The following is a 19,380-nucleotide window of genomic DNA, read 5'->3' on the forward strand; positions in this document are numbered from 1 at the left end:
TCTTGCCCTGCTACACCAACGTCGGTGATTGCCCCCAGCTCTCGAAAATTCTGGCATACACTCTCGCTCACACTCCCACAAAAGGGCAAACATTCCTAAGCTCGGTCAACTAGACCTAGAAATATCTCGAACAAACAGATTCTGCAGAGCCTCCAGGGAAATCATAATGAACATGATTTCACTTTAGTAATATAGACGGCAATTCCCTCTAAATTCTTACTAAACAACTTAATTCTTAAATATAAGCGTCTATATAAAAATCAACGTATTAACTGAAATAAGACCAATCCGTAACAATAATGACAAGAGGAGTATCAAAGATTATTATAGTGGTGTTTTTCCATCTGAGATCTGCTTCTCTTACCGCATTTTACTTCGTAGATTATGAAGTTCTAGATAATATTTATACTTGAAATCTAGCCAGCCCGACGCCACAGCCAACGCTTCACAAATTACCAGGTCAGCCCTGTACTCCAAGGTCCAGAGACTGCAGATGCAGTTCTTCCCCTACCTTGAATAGCAAACATGGAATCTTCTGGAAGAAAGCAAATCCGATTGGAACGCCTTGAACCGGTTTTAGGCTGAACACCATTTGGCTCCATTTAAACACTGCTCCTAGCAACGTCTCTCATTTTCCGCCGAGACGGGGCCCATGGGTATTGGCCTAAGTATAGTGGTTTATTAAAATGTATGTTTCATTTATGGGACTCTTTAAGAAATACGATGATAATATTAAAACTTTAAGAAAACATGTGAACATGTTCCACTGAAGCTGTTTGCTTCTCCAGCAGAAATTAATTTGTAATGAAATTTTACCGAAAGAGCAATTGTCAGAAGAAAATCAAAACATTCCGGAACAACAACAAGAAAATAATAATAATAATAATAATAATAATAATAATAATAATAATAATAATAATAATAATAATAATAAGGAAAGTGAATAAAATGCAAAAATTATCTGAAAAGTATGATGTGGCAGTTGTTTCCAAGAGGCTTTGTAACTGTTTATTTGTGTGTACAAATTCCTTCGAAATCAACACAATAATATATATATTGTGTATAAGTGTATATATATATTTCCTTCTATCCCATATATGTATGCATACATTCGCGAGCACATATGCGTCTTTACAGAACATATGTTTATTATGTGCAAGCGCTAATTCCAAATTATAAAAACGGCGACGAGAGAAAGAAAACGAGCCGATTCAAAACCAGACATTACGTCAGAGAGGAACTCAAGAGACGTTAACTATGTGTGCTCTGTACACAATCAGCTCTTGGCTGTTGAGCCGTTAATGAACTACCCAAGATAAAAAGTATTGAGATATTACTCACACAAGTTGCTCGGTCGAATTTGTGGGATGTAGAGGGAAGAAAAATTATACGTAAATGAGCTGTATAAGTATTTATTTACTTTTTATCTTCTTATCTCGAACGCGAATTTGAAACTCGGTCTAGGTTGTCGGTTGGTAAGTGGAAGCCTCTCGCTCCCAAGCGTTGGCGTTCCAGCACATTTATTTGAATCTCTTTTTTTTCTGTTTGTGAAGAACCTGTCTGTTTGTGTTAATGACTCTCGTATGAATGAAATGACGTCAATTGATGATGGTTTGGCGAACATGTGTCAAATCGAGTCACGTGCAGTTTTAACTTATATTTTTGCTTGAATGTTTGACCTTAAAAAGATGTTTACTGTATATATATTATCGTTAAAAATCAGTGACTGCTGATAAAATTCAGTGTATACGTTTTGATGCTTTTACTTTGTCTGTTCGGTTTAATTATGATTAGTCTCTCTCTCTCTCTCTCTCTCTCTCTCTCTCTCTCTCTCTCTCTCTCTCTCTCTCTCTCTCTCAATGTTCTTTGTATATGCAACCGAGTATAAGGAATGCATCGGCAGACTGACAGACGCCGAGAGTTTAATAAGAAAAATCTGGATCGATTCGTGAGTCAGGAAGGAATGGCGACAAGTACCCCTTACTCGATCGATGGCCTTAATACATAATGTTTAACGACCAATGTTTTCCAGCCTTTGTCTAAGTAACTTCAGTAACAGATGAAGAAGATTATGCCAAATTATGGCAAAATTCACGATCTCTCTCTCTCTCTCTCTATATATATATACATATATATATACATATATATATATATATATATATATATATATATATATATATATATATAGCCTATATGCATTAGTAAAGTACAATGGTTTTATTGGCAACGAATCCCTTCCCCCAACAGTGAGTCATTTCGAGATCGCGCGATGTATAAATCATCGATCATGTTTCTTCAACTCCTGTTCTCCCATTCTCAAAACTAAGTTATCTTATTTACTAATACACACACTTACGCACGTACAAACACATAGACACCATAATTTCTTCCTGACTTTGCTGTGGGACGTAGCGAAGTGCGAGGTGACAGCTTACCATTTAAGTCTAAATATTAAATTTTATGCGACAGTCTATATTAATGTTGCTTAAAGTTATGAGCGCCATAACTTCAGTAAATGCCAAGTTATGAAAGCCACCGTAATTCGACATCAATAAAATTTGAGGGTCAAATCCGATTTGCCTTTGGGAGATCAGGTTTCAGTTCAGATGTTACATGCGCAGGTTTGCATCCTGTTTCCTCTACTTCCCCCGTAGGGGCGGGGTAGTAGTGCCGTCAGTGCTCCTCACGCGGTGCACTGTCGGCATTACATGAGGTTCTTTGCAGTGTGCCTTACAACCCCTTTCATTCCTTTTCTTTCTTCCATCTTACTTTCCACCCTCTCCCTAACAATTGTCTCATAGTGAAACTGGGAGGTTTTCCTCCTGTTACACCTTTTAAACCTCTTACTCTCAATTTTCCTTTCAGTGCTGAGTGACTTCATAGGTCCCAACTCTTGGTCTTTGGCCTAAATTGTATATTCTATCTATCTATGTTTCCTCTACTTTTCCCAAGGAAGTACTGTGCTCTCCTTTCTACGAGGGCCCCGCAAGGAGGTAATGCCATCAGTAGACCTCACACGGTGCACTGTAGACATTACTTCATTTTCTTTGCTGCGTCCCTTCGGCCCCTAGCTGCAAACTCATTCGTCCCGTAACTATACGTCTATCCATATTCTCTTTCTTCCATCTTACTTTCCACCCTTTCTTAACTATTGAGTCAACATTATTTTTAGCGCTGAATCACCTTATAGGTCCCAGGGTTTGGCCTTTGACCTAAATTTTAGTTTCCGGTTCCGATTCTCCCTTCAAGGAGTGCTGTTTCTGTCACTGTTCCTTTTAAGCGGCGTCCTAGGCGCCTCTCAAGTCTTGCTGGCCGGGCGACACTGACAATATAAGCTCCCTTCCGCAACTTCATGATCTCATTGCTTGTTTCAGTTCTTCCCCTCCTCCCGCTCCTCCTCCTCCTCCCCCTTCTTCTTCTTCTTCTTCTTCTTCTTCTTCTTCTTCTTCCTCCTCTTCTTCTTCTTCTTCTTCTTCTTCTTCTGTTCCCATAAATTTTCATCCAAAAATAAGAGCTGCTATTTTACCTTCTCTTTCTCGCAACCTTTCTTACCTTTCCATTTTTAACCTCGTTTGGCTGCTCTAACCTAAAAATGACCTTGTATTAATCAGCAATATCCGAGACTGACGTCTTCTGGTAAGATTCTACAACTCGTTTTATAGCAAATTTCAAACAAAAAATGTTCTAAATAGCTCTCGTAGAATTCGAAGAAATCGTTGTACAGATTGTTCTGAAACTAGGCCTAAAGACATAATTTTACCCCGGAGTATGATTCACCCCAAATAACAATGAATCCAGAGAAAAAAGTCATAGAAAAAAAGTTACAGGGAAAAAAGTCACATTAATCTTTCCTAGATAGTAACCCCCAAGGGTTTTAAACCCGGTGTGTATCCACCTTTTGCGGCGTGTTTAGCACAAGCCCGTTGGGGATTACCGTAAAAACATAAACAAAAGACTATAAATATCATAAAGATAATGACCACCACCGTAAATTACCGTGACTTTTTTCCTAGCCAAAATCCTAACTTTTTTTTAAATTAATGTGACTTTTTTCCTAGCCAAAATTGTGACTTTTTTCCCCGTGACTTTATTACCGGCCACCATAACCACAAGTACGGACACCTATTCTCGAACATGGCTACCAGTCACGTGACTTTACGAACCTGTAACGTGACAGAGGCCTCTCCACACGAGATTTCAACAGGTTGGTCGATAATCTCGTTACGTAACCTTGCCCTAAGAACCCACCTCTTATTACTAAGTGGGTTTTTTGAGTGGATGTATGCGGGGGCTCTCTTCTTATATTGCGTAATCATTATTGTTACTATGGTAGTCCACAATCTCTGCATACGAACAAAATTCTCCTGTAGTGGACAAGATATGGATTTTTTTTATCAGTTTTTGCGCATCAGTTTATGAGTCTAGTGGCTGGGATCATCAATGTTTATATAAGAATATTTACATAAGAACAGTTGCAAAGTAAATCTATTTTTATACTTGAGAGTGTAAAGAGTTTTTTTTTTTGCAATTTGGTTTTATAGGTGAAGATAAATGAGCTTTGCAGGAGCTGTGAGCTATCTGCACCTATAAAATCAAATTGCAAAAAAAAAAAAACTCTTTACACTCTCAAGTATAAAAATAGGTTTACTTTGCAACTTTCTTGTGTAAATATTCTTATATAAACATTGATGATCCCAGCCACTAGACTCACAAATTGATGCGCAAAAACTGATAAAAAAAAAAAGTTCATATCTTGTCCACTACAGAAGAATTTTGTTCATTGAAATGAAGCATTTTTTTACGCAGGCCTCAGTGAAAATGTATGATCATTTGATTTTTAACGATGGAACAGAATATATGCTAATTAAAATACCAATTAAAATAAGCAGCTTCTATTTGACAATACGTAGGTAACTGCGTGGGGCGACAGTGGTGAGCAATAGAGAGAGAGAGAGAGTAAATGGTCCTTATTTTTGTCAGTCATTTTCTATTTATATTTCTTATCCATTAAGAACTTTTTTGTATCAGTACGAAAAATATCGTTCGATTTCCTCTCTCTCTCTCCTTCCTCTACAAATATTCTTTATTTCCTCACATCTCCACAAGATTCTTTAGTATATACAAGTATGAATAACCCCATTGGTTGTTCCAGTCTTTCGCTCTTCCATATTTGTGTTTCTTCGGTCTTTCATTTTTTTGCTGTTGTTCATTGTTGTTCTTAGTCTGTAGCCTTCATTTGTGTTTTTCATGTAGGCCTACGTGTTTATACACCGCGGTGGTAGGAAGCTGTACAGCCTGGGCATAGCTGCCTTAAAAAGCACCATTGTCTTGATATTACTGTTGTATTTCAAGGAAGAAGAAGCCCTAAAAAAGGGTCAAAGACCCCTGGGCGGGAGAAAATCTCCCAACCCCCCTTTCTTCCTTCCCAAAATAACAGACAAGCTCATCTTCTGAGACCGACAGCAACCACACTCTGACTGCTGTGGGATGCCGGGAATAATATTCATTTAATATTTGGTGTGACGTCATTTTGAAATCGGACTACTTCTAATACATTTTTTATCTGTTCATTGATTTATCAAACTATTTTTTCTTTTTAATAGGTGAGATCTCTACTTTCTGTATTTCCATTTACCTTCTATTAATTCGTTCTAATGTACACCACATTCTTTGGAAGCTTGAATTTCAAGTCAGTGGCCCCTTAGGTGGGCTTGTCCCATATGAACAGGGTCGTCTTCTGAATAACAATGATGATGGGTTATCAAATACTTAAATACTTTAATTATGTTGATAATCATATTCATAAACTAATTAAACAATTTAATGATATTCATAAGATCTATGATAATATTGTGATTAACCGCAGTCACCAGTTATGTCCGCAAAGACGAGCTAGTTCCTTTGTTCGAGAGGAAATGGGTTGCCATGGTTACGGGCGGGTTTCCGAAATGAAGGGAGAGAGAGAGAGAGAGAGAGAGAGAGAGAGAGAGAGAGAGAGAGAGAGAGAGAGAGAGAGAGGAATGACCAGGAAGCAGCTTGCTAGAAATGGTGTCACAAAAGGCTTCCAGACAGCCATAGAAACAGACCAACAATAAAAAGAGAGAGAGAGAGAGAGAGAGAGAGAGAGAGAGAGAGAGAGAGAGAGAGAGAGAGAGAGAGATAAAAGATGATAAAACAGTAGATAAAAGCCAAAAAGCCAGGAGTATTATATTCACTTACATGTAAATTCAGAAGTAGATGAACCCTATTCATATGCAACAAGCCCACAGGGGCCATTGACTTGAAATTCAAGCTTCCAAAGAATTCTTCAGCGCGATACTATACACAAACAAAAGAACGTATGCAACAGAACTCTCATTATATACTTTTATTATTTTTTTTTCTTTTTTGCAAAAACAGCGCGGGGTGCGTCTGCAAGCCCCACGGCTCCACCCAGTCTGTGATTTTCACACCATACAGTGCGGCGGGAATACTATCTGTTTCATCTGGTCGAGTACCTGTGGAAGATTTTTTTTTTATTTCAACTAAACACTAAATCACGAATAAAAAAATATTGATTTTTGTTTCTTTATTTACTTTTTTTTTAATTGTCCATTTTATGTTACCGCTTGTTATTGATAGTCACTACTAATTCATAATGTTAATTTAGTGATTTTGTATATTATTGATTTGGAGAGTAAAGATATTTGCTCGTATTTCAGTTATGCTTTATAATCGAGTATGCCAATGGTCCTTTCTGTATTAATTCAGTTATTTGTCATCATGCATTCTTAAAGATGACGCCATGTCGACAAAACTGCAACTGTAAGTGTACAAATCTTGACCTAGAAAAAAACTGTTTATGAAATGACAGCTCTTTATAAACTAATATGTTCATACATTTATTGAAACAAAGGAAAACGAGGTTAAAATTAACAGAGAAAGTACCATAATTACTGATGTTATTCACAATATTCAAACATTAATATGGAAAAGCACAGAGGACAACCAGTGCATAACCACGGATAACATTGACATCAAACAATTAAATGGCACAGCCGTATAATTAACCAAATGGATTATGTTACAGGGACACTGCAACTGGAATCAGAATTACAAACCTTTCGTCCATTTTCTACCGTTATCGTTGCTTAGATCCATCTCTTATTGTAAAGACACAAGAGTACAGTATTCCATCAGTGGCAGGAACAATAAGTAAAATATAACAAGGATTAATATAATTTCATACTTGTAATCCAGTCTCAAGGATCCTATTAAGGTTTTAATGATATCTATTAGTTCTCGTTGCCCACTAGTATTCGTTCGTAAGTAAGGCTTTCAGATTAGCAATTGATAATTCGTAACATTTTGAGTAACATTCCATGGTAGTGAAAATTAAGGAACGTTAAAACTCATTTCCTTTTTCTTGCAGTGTTAAGTTTTCCCTCAGTCAAATGTGTTAAATTTCTTCTATGTCCTCTCCGTTGGTTCCACCTCCCGTTGCAGAATTATATCCCAGGCAATACACCATACATTCGTTTGCCTCTTCATTTGACCACAGCATCTTTAGGATGCCGGACGTCATAGCGACTCTCCCCAATCACGGGGGTTTGCGTATTGCGTCATCTTGAGCAGAGCCAATCAGAGAGCAGCAGCATCAGTTTCCATGACGTCATTACCCGCTAACCAATCGGGTTGCAGATATAGTTTCCCACGGCCGAGCCCTCCGTCGAGTTTAAAGTTCTAAGGGAGTACTTAGTCTTAAAGTAAATAAACGGAGATATCTTTAGCAGGAAAATAAAACTACCACACTCGATAGAATGATGTGAATTAAATGAAAGCAATATACAATTCGAGTAACGCTCATTGCGCAATTTTCTCATAACCTAGGCCGATAGTATTGTGGGTGAATGCCACTACAAGCAGCTCACAATCCGTTTATCTCGGTCACTCGCTGATGGGGTACAAGCCTAAAGTACCCTTTTCCATTTTTAACCGAGTAATAGTTCGGCTTATCAGATAGGAACCAGACACGTTACAGCAGTCCATCCGTGTATTACGTGATACGGATCCGTTTTTTTTCTGGTTGTTTAATGCGACAATAATGAATAAACGATGTTAGGGGATAATCGATTTTTTATTTTATTTTACCAAAATGTTGTGTAAAATAGGCAATACAACACAGTCAGATAACATGTGGGTGTGAATGTCTGTGCTTATTGTGAGTGTTTTACACACACACATATGTGTGTGTGTGTAACAAATCAAAATTACTCATTGACTAGGGAAGGTTTCCTTAGTATATCCGCAAGTCCAACTTCGATTTAATAATCCTATTTACTGAAGGAGGAAGATAATATTCTTTTGAAATGCAATATCATAGAAATATTTAAGAATATTGTCCGTTAATGTCTATACGTACATACACGTTGGATAACTTACGTATAATTGTAAAATTATTAGTATATTTTTACACACATATTTTTTTTCCTAACCTAACTCAAAGAATACCCACATTACTACCATCTGACTATCTCCTCTTACTAGTCGGACATTGTAACCATATTCGCTGATTAATCACTGGTTATCAGACTTACGAGTGTTAGGTCGTCTGCATATTTTCATCTTAAAAACTCTGATGGCATTATGCTACCACGTGCTCAGCTGTGCGAAGTCCACCCTTTCCCACTAATCATTTAAGTAATTATCATTTTCACAATTACTATTACCATTCAAATATGCATTTAGTCTAACTGGAATAATCCTAATGACCACGTCTTGTAAACTAGACTAAGCAGAAAAAAACAGCCAAGGAGAAAGAAATAAATACGAATGTATATCAGATAGCTCTAAATATTTTTGTCTATATTTAATCAGTGACAAGTTAGAGTGTGCTAGACTAAATAAGCCTTGACTGCTTGACTGAGTTTGCTATGTGAATAGATAATCGGTTTTACGATTACGTGTCTGTGCGTTTATGTAACTTGGGGCTATGTGGATGCTCACATGCATTGCAATGAATTTTTCTCTATTCGTTCTAAAGAATAAATGTTCCTCTCTCTCTCATTTCACCTTGAAGTGGATGCTATTCCACTGAATAAAATATAAATATATAAGGAGATGAATAGAAAGGGAGAAGAAACTGCTGGGTCTATAGAAGTTTTCTTGATTGTATTCTCCAACTGTTCTACTTGTTCACATTTTGAATGTTTTAATTTTTTTTCTACTCCAGATAACGGACAAGCTGACTGGAGTAGCCCTAGAGTCAAAATGACCCCTCGAAGAACTCAATGTTTGTTGTTAAGAGTGTTACCAAGGTGGGGGTTTCACTCCGGATGGGCGAATCTCCCCTCGCAACAAAGGACCGGTGGTGGTGATTATATGACCCACTGCCCTACGTACCGGGCACGGCTATGACTGGACATGATGTACTTTGGTCGCTAATTGGGAGAAACTGTGCACCACGCAACGCGATAGACTGTTGTCATGCATTGGTCTATGGTTTGTTTTTTCCTGCTGAAATCAGTCTTTTCCTAGATTCATACTGATAGAGAACAGAAAATTTCCCCTCAGACAAAGAATACAGATTTTATATCTATATAGTTTACACTGTAGGCTTTAATTCCCTTTCGTAGGAGGTGGTTCCAGAGTAAATACTTCTTTTCAGTTTCTCAGCAAGTATTTTGTGGTCAGGATGCCAGTTGTAAGTCCAACCCCTTCCCTTTTGCTTTCTTGACCCAAACAGATCCTGGTGGCCATTTATGGATAAAACAAACTGCGTTAGCTAGTGGGCAGTAAGCCAAGTGCAATTTGTCAGCCTAGCAGACTATGAGCCAAGCGCTACACCACTTAGTCATGGAGCCTACATAGGCTGATTGCATCTCATGTTACACATGCCTATGTACTGAACAGGTGGGTGGTGGGTCACCACATTTATATATATATATATATATATATATATATATATATATATATATATATATATATAAAGAATTATTTTACAATATTAATTTCATAATTAAGAATATTAACTCATGATTCAAAATTCAAGATAGGCATAGGACTGGCCCGAACCATTCGGTCTCAAGCATAGCTAAAATTCTAGACAGAAATCTGAAGAAGATGGACAGTAACCCTTACAGTGACGACAAACGAAAACAAGGCGTAATCTATGGAGGCAACATCTGTAAGTAAATAAATGAAAAGGCAGGTTAGTGACTAAATATATCTCTTTATATATCTCTCCTAGAAAGTTAATACATGTTGATCCCAATCAATAAACAGCTGGATACGCCTTCAGTCCGTGGTAGCCTACTGTTTAGAACTTTAGACACACTTTCAACGATTTTCGTTGTTCATTCAGGCAGGTATGCAAATGGAACGAGTCATTTATATCATACACTTTTGCACATACACATTAACCTCACACGCATTGAGTGGATTACCTTTAAAGGATTTCAACCTTTAAACAGTAGATCGATAGATAAATAAATATTCTATCATGTTCAGAATTTTATGGCGTGAGAGAACTTGATGATACAATCACGCAATTCTTTAAAAAAAATAATTCAATCACCAGAATGAAAAAAAGAAATCACGACTGGAAAAATTTATGCCAACCTAACAAGAAATGATTGCGATCATTATAACGATATTAGTGGGGTACAGGATTAATAGAGTAATATATTTGTCATTACGAGAACTTTCGAGTACTTGTGCTGTGATACATAAATACATTACAGACGTAATTATAGAAAGACAGATGTGAAGCATGATAAAAAAAAAACATGTAATATAGAGCATAATGCTGATACATTACCAATTTTGCTGTGCTTGTCTTCATTAACATTATTCTTTGTTCAATAAAATGGACTGGTATCTTTCTTGCTTCAAGCCAAGATTCTTTTCTCTCTTTTATGCTTTATCTGTTTATCGATGACAACTAATTTTGTACGGTAAATAAATAGGTCTGATAGATATGACCTTTACCGAGAAAGGGTTTTAGAAATCTAAGTAGATAAGGAAAGAAAAAATCAATAGTCAAACAGCTCTTGGAAATTCATGCGCGCGCAAAGGGCAAAACCTACGTTATCAATGCATCTTTTAAATTTTTATTTTACTGCCCGCTATTTGACTTTCTTTGTGTTAAAAATTATATGAATAACCTTACCAATGACAATACCTTACTTATTATGCTAAAAATCATAGAATATTCCTCACGATCAAGCGCACAATTGAGTCAAAATAGCAACCGGCACCTCAATGGCGCGATGTCGCTGCTCCCCGAACGTCAGATACAAACAGGAGGTCGCAGGCGTAAGTTTTCTCAGTCAGTTGTTAAGTGTTGAAATCGAAGGAGGTGGCGAGCTCTGTGTTCTTCTCCTGTTTTATGTTTTCCAATCGCAAAAGAATCTTCTTCCCACTTCAAAATCTTAACGACTGGCCGCCACCTCCTATACAAAACAGCTGAGCTCATCTTTATTTAGATATTTAAGAGAAAATAGTTTCATATTTTCCCGCTTAAACATGTCTACATCGCCCAAGATTAAAATGCCATTCGGTGACATTAAAAACTACAAATTGTTCCTATTTTGGACGACACTTCTCTTGGCATTCACAGGTAGATATTAACCTCTGCTGTTTTTATGTGTATTTATGATACAGTTGAAATAAGTCGGGTTTGAATCAATGACGTTACTTGTTGCTAAACCGCCCGATGAAGGAGCACTTTTTATTTGGGATGTAATATATCTCATCACAATTACATTAACATATGTATATTAATATATACGTATAGTTCAATATATAAATTATATATATTTATATATATATATAATATATATATATATAATATACTGTATATATATATATATATATATATATATATATATATATATATATATATATATATATATATATATATATATATATATATAATACTGTGTAGTGCGCGTATACGATGCCTTTTCCAATTGAAAAATAGGAGGCACAAATCTTGTTTCCATCCCCAGGTATGTTCCAAGTTTATTATTATTTTTGATTAGTCCAGGCTTCTTGTAATTTTACATTTTCAAACAGCATTTATGAGTGCATGATGTGTTGGCTAAATTAGGTTATATTTATTAAAGGTAGATGAAATTCATCAAGGTTTCCCAGGCTTGGTAATAATAATACACACGCACACACATACACACACACACACACACACACACACACACACACACACACATATATATATATATATATATATATATATATATTATTTATCCACACCATGGCTCTTTTTATTCGTACGTGGCTCAAGCCAATATCTCAACCCACCACAGACGACTGATTACTAGGTACATTATTCAACAGTTAGGTCATCAGAGGGACAAGCCTTAATCATTCTGCCAAGTCCAGATATCAAACACTGACCCCTTTTTGCTGGTGAGGTGAGTGTACTCATCACCAGATAACCTGTCCCTGATTTAAATTTTTTTGCTGCTCCGCGTAACGATATCCTACTTAATTGTGTTATTTAAAGTGGTGTTACTTTTGAGTCCAGCCTCCTTTTCAGCAATACGTTTTCTGCCAGCCGTGTGAAATTTGACATAGTTCTGTGTTCGTATGGCGTTGTGTATCTTCAAAGATAATGATGTTAATGCCACATTGCCATTGCTGAAGTAGGCCTACTGTACTCTCTTTCAGTTTGAACCTTCCGGAATTGTGTTTTCCTCTTTCTTAACGGTGCTGATTAGAATGAGGGTTTAAACGATCTTGATTAGCTGTTTCATAAGAGCTGTTTAAGCAAAATTTCCAACATTGTCATCGTGTCAAAACGCATAAACAAACCGCGTACAAGTTGCTTTGCAGAGTACCAGCCTCCACTCTGTTTAGGAACAACGATATAACTGCTAAGTGCCCGAAGTCTTTCATTTATTTACATGTTCAACTGTGGAATGACAACAGTTTTGCAAACAGTTACGAATGCCCATATTTATACATTTAAAAGAGCTTTAATAAAGTTCAAAGTGTTACGTAGTTCAGCCTTCGGTTTTCTGACATTTTGTTTATTGTTTTGTTCATTCGTTTGGAAATTTCTCCGTCCTGTTATTCATTTCATGTTGTCTTTTCTTCATTTCATCTTTTCCCACGTAAATGCATTAAGTTCTGTGAAAGCTTACTTTGTAAAGTGAAGGACACACACACACACATACATGCACACATGGCTGGACCCTGAAACGTCGTAATAAATCCTGAAAATTGCCATCTGACTTCCTCCTTGTGACCATTTGAATTATATAATTTATATTTATATATATATATATATATATATATATATATATATATATATATATATATATATATATATATTTATATAGATAGATAGATAGATACATACATACATACATACATACATACATACATACATACATGCATACGTACATAGCTAGATAGAATTAGATAAACAGATACAATCAAAAGAATGATTACCGTGAACCCCTTAGATATGGATCCAATAGACGTTGCTCCCTCCCCACCCCGTGATAAGTTACACCTTTTTTTTATCTCAAGCCAAAACGCCTTAGTCTGGCAATGTCCAGGTAGTACCGCTTTACTCGCGCTTAAAGTAGCCGGTTATAAATTGATTGACCTTTACAGCCTCCTGTGTTGGTATGAGGAGCAGGTGATGTTGGATGCTTTTTTATTATTTTATTGGGTATTCTTCTTTGATTCAGTAGCTAAATGAGGACCATTGCACTGGTTGTCGTGACATTTTATCCTAGGAAATTGTCCGCCCACAAATGAGAGTAAACAACAGAGCAAAACAGAGATGCATCATTATGATTTAGAAATATCCCGCCCAGTTGTATGTCCGCTGAAATTTCAATATGTATATGTACATATACTTGCACATTTTATTTATATGTATGTGTGCATATGGCCAACTTTTGAATGTCTCAGAGGTGTTAAAGGAGGGTCCTGTAATATGCCTATAGGTAGCTAACTAAACATCCTCACGTCTGTCCCATGTTATAGAGATGTGTTGTAAAACTGTAGGCTAAGTTTGGCAAGATTATATTATCGGGGCAGACTCATATGTGTTGGAAAATGGTTTGGTCAAGTCAGTTTTACTGTATCTGATGCCTAACCTCTTATATCCCTGAAAAAGGTTTTGCGTTCCTGTTTTGTACTGTCATCTATTCCAGTAACTGACTTGACCAGGGATTATTGGTAAATTTTTTCTAGTTTTCTGTCAAAGAAAACTATTGAGATCACTTTTTCTGTCCGCCCTCAGATCTTGAAAAATACTGAGGCTATAGGGCTGCAAAATGTTATGTTGATCATCCACCCTCCAATCATCAAACATACCAAATTGCAGCCCTGTAGCCTCTCAAGTTTATATGTTATTTAAAGTTAAATTTAGCCATAATCGTGCATCTGGCATCGCTTTAGGACATGCCACCACCGGGCCGTGGCTGGAAGCTTCATGGGCCGCGGCTCATACAGCATTATACGCTGTACAGATAACTCGATAGCTCCGAAGAAACTTCGGCGCTTCTTTTACTTTGTTTGTATATATCTTTTCATAGTGTGAAATCCTCATAAGAAATCGATTTACAGCATTTGCTTAGAATATTAAGGAAGGTTGGACTAAGGTTTTGTCTAAGCCTAGGTAGATGCGTCACTGACCATTGGCTGCTGCGTCACGAGGTTGTGTCGACGCAAACCGTTAGATTCGTAACAGAGGAATTTCGCTGTTTTAACTAAAATTTGTCTTGTTTAGGTTTTAGTCCTACCCACATATACCCGTATTTATACAAACCCGGAAAAGCGTTTATAAGTAAAATAATTTTGGCACAAGTATATTCAAGCATTTCACATTTTACAATGCATGATAAGTTAGGTTTTTATTTACTAAATTTTATTTTTTCAAAGAAATGTTATGGAAGTAAAATATGATGCGCTCAAAAAAATATGGTTTGAAAAGCAATTTTTTACATTTTTGTTCTAACAACGTTCACGAGCTTTTTAATTTGGTAGACAGTTTATGAAGACGCTTGAAACAGTTACAGAAACGTTAAACAGTTGAAGTAAAACGTTCGGCATTTAGGTAAGCCCGGCTTATTTTCCGGTACAGTGATATCACAGAATACCAGGAAACCTTTAGAGTAGTGGTTCTTAACCTGGGGTACCTGTCCCCCCCAAGGGCACGAAACCTTAAACCTGAGTGTACGAGACGTGATAGCCAGTGCAATCGTACTGTATATTTGCCGTATGTTTGTATTGTATTCATATTGGATGAGGGTACAAGAAAATTATCTGAGATATCAAGGTTAAGAACCACTTCTTTAGAGGTCAATCAATGGCAATAATTACAGCTTTAATTCAGTTGTAAGAAAAGCTGGAATTTAATTCGAGACCCGCCCTTTTCCCCGAAAACAAAATTAACTTGTAAACATGTACTGCACTAATTCCTGCACTCGCTCACCAGTCCCTGCCGTACTAATCAATATCCAAATGATTTTAAAAGTCCTCGCATTAGTAGACCTAAAACTGCAGTGTTTCCGTAGGAGGGTAGAGCCGTGTATAGGCATTACTAAAGGTTCTTTGCTGCGTCCCTTGGGCCCCTATCTGCAACCCCTTTCATTCCTTTTACTGTACCTCCGTTCTTATTATCTTTCTTCCATCTTTTCTATCCACCCTCTCCTAACAATTATTTCATAAGTTAAGTATAGCTTAGTTTTACCAGACCACTGAGCTGATTAACAGCTCTCCTAGGGCTGGCCCGAAGGATTAGATTTATTTTGCCTGCTAAGAACCAATTGGTTACTTAGCAACGTGACCTACAGCTTATTGTGGAATCCGAACCACATTATAGCGAGAAATGAATTTCTATCACCAGAAATAAATTCCTCTAATTCTTCATTAGCCGGCCGGAGACTCGAACTCTGGCCTAGCGAGTGCTAGCCCACAACTCTACCGACTCTCCCAACGAGGAGCTTCACGATTATTTCGTAGTTCGAGGTTTTCCTCCTGTTACACCTTTAAAACTACACTTCCTTTCCAGCGCTGAATGACCTCATAGGCCTCAGTGCTTGGCCTTTGGTCTAAACTCTATATTCCATTCCTATGTGACGTTATGGTATGTTAATCTCCAGACCCCTACTTGATGATATGTTGAGTCAAATTTCGAGTTACAAAAGTTTCGTTGTCATGGAAATCTATTCCTGGAAGATTTTCTTATATATTATTATCTGAATATGACGATGAGTCAGTTCTGTGTAATAGATTTTTTGCGGAAAAGTATGTAGTAGCATCCATATTTATTTTTTTTTTATCTGAAATCAATTTCCATCTTTTGATTTCTCATGTTAGTGTTGCTTTGTACAAGGCGTTATTGCTTGTGAAATAGTAGTTATATTGAACTTTCACATAACCAAATTTGTCTTTGGTTTGCTTTTTTCTTACCATTCTTTAAAGTTTTCAGTTAATACAACCCTCATCTGAAATTTCATTTCTAGTTATAATTGTCTTTTGTCTCAAAGATTTTCGATCTGTTATAAAATGACAGCTCCTCCAACTTGGCAAGCCACTTATCAACTCTTCCCTGAGAGAATTGAGTCGCGAACAGTAGAAATCTCCCGATGGCTCAATGTTCAGTATTATGCGATTCTCCTGTTGCTGCATTAGTACCATAAAGCTTCGGCGCTTTTTACAAGGTTGCCACAAACAGTCACCTCGGTTCAGATGTTGCTCTCAACAGCTGCTCAAAAGTATGAAACCGTCGCCTTCCTTGTTACGTTAAATAGCCCTCGTTCCACAATTTCATTTACTATTTTCAGTTTGAATTGAAGGTTCGTTGTTTATGTTAGCCCCTGCTCATGTCAAATTCATAAATATATTTCATAATAATGCATTTACCTATGTGTTTACGTTTGTTGTGACGTGTAGATTAGCGTAAATTTACATTAATAGAAGCCATTTACTTGTTTTTGTATGGAGAACAAACCAGTCGTACCGATGACTGGCTTAAAATGTTCATAGTACAAATAAAAACCTATAAATTGTACTATATATATATATATATATATATATATATATATATATATATATATATATATACACATATGTATATACATACGGTGTATACTGTACATATATATTTGTGTGCCAGTAGTTCCACATGTGCAACGAATTCTCCTCAATTTAAAAGGAACGGGTAACATGGGATGTGTTGTCCGTTGGACGCAGCGTTATGACTCATTTCCACAAGATGTACAGGTGGCGTTGTATTCTCTCAGGGCCTTATCCTTGGTGTCGTTTGTTTATTGGTGGCTCTCTCTCGGTATTATTATTATTATTATTATTATTATTATTATTATTATTATTATTATTATTACCACCGTTGTTCTGTCGTCGTAGGCGTAAATTTGTAAATAAAAAAATGAATACCAATCGGTTCCCCCAAAAAAAAATTATCTCATCTCTCTCTGTATATGTAAATATATAATTATATATTATGTACATTATATATATATATATATATATATATATATATATATATATATATATATATATATATATATATATATATATATATATATATATATATATATATTAAAGAGAGAGAGAGAGAGAGCTGTTTCTTTCTATACACTTGTATCAAGAAATTATGCGCCATCAGGCTGTCAAAACTTCGAAATGACTCCAAACAAAAGGAAATTCACAAAGCGCTACGTCTAAATCGTCCCCTGATATCAAAAGGATTCCAACAAAGATTTAAACCAAGATCTAGAGAAACAGGTCTCGTACTCCCGCGAGGCGATGACGTCATCTCTCCCGGTCAGTCCTCCCTCCCGCTGACATTACCAATGGCGCATAAAGTTTTTATGTGACTTTGATCAAAATACTCGGAATTTTTTAACAACAAGGATATCAGTTGAAAGGAATTTTTTTGTCCTTTAATATTTGTTTTATAAACATAACTAAATAAATTGGTGCTTCATGTGATATAATTATAAACCTCCAAAATAGTATGACATACCAAATTACATGTTCATGCGTTTGTATTACCTTGAAAAAATTTTTTACATGATTTTTTTCATTTTCTTTACCCTAGTTCTAGATATATTATCAGGCCTACTCTTAATATTTCTATTTAAATACCTCATTCTGAAAAAATACTTATTCTTGCAAAATAAATTACAATTTCACTTGGTAAATCTTTTACTGCCAACTGAAGCTCAGATGCCAGCTTATTGATACACCCTTTTCCTTCCCTGAGTCTTTCACCATGAACTGCTTTAAACACATAGTGCTTTAGATATGTCATCATCTGTCCATAAGACTCTCTTTTGGCTAATCAAAGCTTGAATTTGTGTTTTACTAAACATAGGCATTAAGATACGCTCTAGCTCCCTAATCATATCAGAATTCATTGTTTCTCTCAATTGCTTATTCTCTTTCTAAAGTCTGTATCCGTTGTTTCAGTTCCTGTTATGAAAGTTTTCCATTTTCGTAGTTATCATTATCTCCTGAAACTGAAGCACAGCTGTCTGTCTCCACCTGCTAAGGTTTCATTTCCATCACAAAGCAGTTCGCCTGTTTCCCTCTTTCTTTCTGCTACGCTTAGTTGCTATTATGCCTGAAGTATCAGTAATCCTTGTATTATCAAATGTCCTATCTAGAAAACCAGTTAATTTACCTATGCATGTGTGAGTGTTGTTTATATATATACTCAGGTTGCTTTCCAGACGTAGGCCTAACTGGATATTTATTTCAGACAATATCCACAGACATTACCTGTTTCATTAAAAAAAAGTGTCACAAGTGTTAAACAAGGAATTATAATATTTTGCCAACCCATGTTTAATAGGTTATGAAATCATCTACAAGTTGCTTCCCAGACGTAGGCCTAACTGAATATTTATTTCAGACAATTGTAAGGGGACTTTACTTTTCTGCAATTGCAGGTAAACATTTCGAAATATATAGATAATTCTTGTTTTGAATAAAATGTGGACGTTGTAAAGAACAGCAACCCCAGAGTACCTGAGGGTTGTTTATCTTAACAAGCTAATATTTGGGGTGGCTGATGTTAACAAGCTCATTCTGATACTGGCGGTGCATCTGTTTGTTGTCGGCCAAATGGAATGTCCCTTCGCCGTGTTCAGTACTGGGGGGTGGCTGATGTTAACAAGTTCATTCTGAGGATAGCCAATCTTTACATGGGTACTCTGGTGTTGCGGATCTTTACAACGTCCTAAAATGTTTCCTGGTAAACCTAAAACGATGCTGACACTGGTGCAAAGTATCAGGAAAATGGCTACCAAAATTGGGCTACTCCTGTCTTACCAACATACTGTCACTGGCAATGCTATGCATGGTAGCTATCATACAGTACCTTTATGCAGA

The 19,380-nt window shown here is 36.4% G+C and overlaps 1 protein-coding gene across 2 annotated transcripts in view; it reads left to right on the top strand.

Annotated features, from left to right (window-relative positions):
• The first annotated feature begins 11,271 nt into the window (after positions 1-11,271).
• Pisd (phosphatidylserine decarboxylase) overlaps positions 11,272-19,380 on the top strand; it is a 32,678-nt gene continuing 24,569 nt past the window's right edge. The window contains exon 1 of one of the 2 annotated variants that reach the window (XM_067093655.1): positions 11,272-11,599. In XM_067093655.1, coding sequence (XP_066949756.1) covers positions 11,506-11,599 — 94 coding nt within the window. In that variant the 5' untranslated portion in view covers positions 11,272-11,505. The remainder of the gene's footprint in view (positions 11,600-19,380) is intronic. The other variant, XM_067093654.1, reaches the window with a different exon arrangement.

This window comes from Macrobrachium rosenbergii, chromosome 50, assembly GCF_040412425.1.
Source record: "Macrobrachium rosenbergii isolate ZJJX-2024 chromosome 50, ASM4041242v1, whole genome shotgun sequence".
NCBI lineage: Eukaryota > Metazoa > Arthropoda > Malacostraca > Decapoda > Palaemonidae > Macrobrachium > Macrobrachium rosenbergii.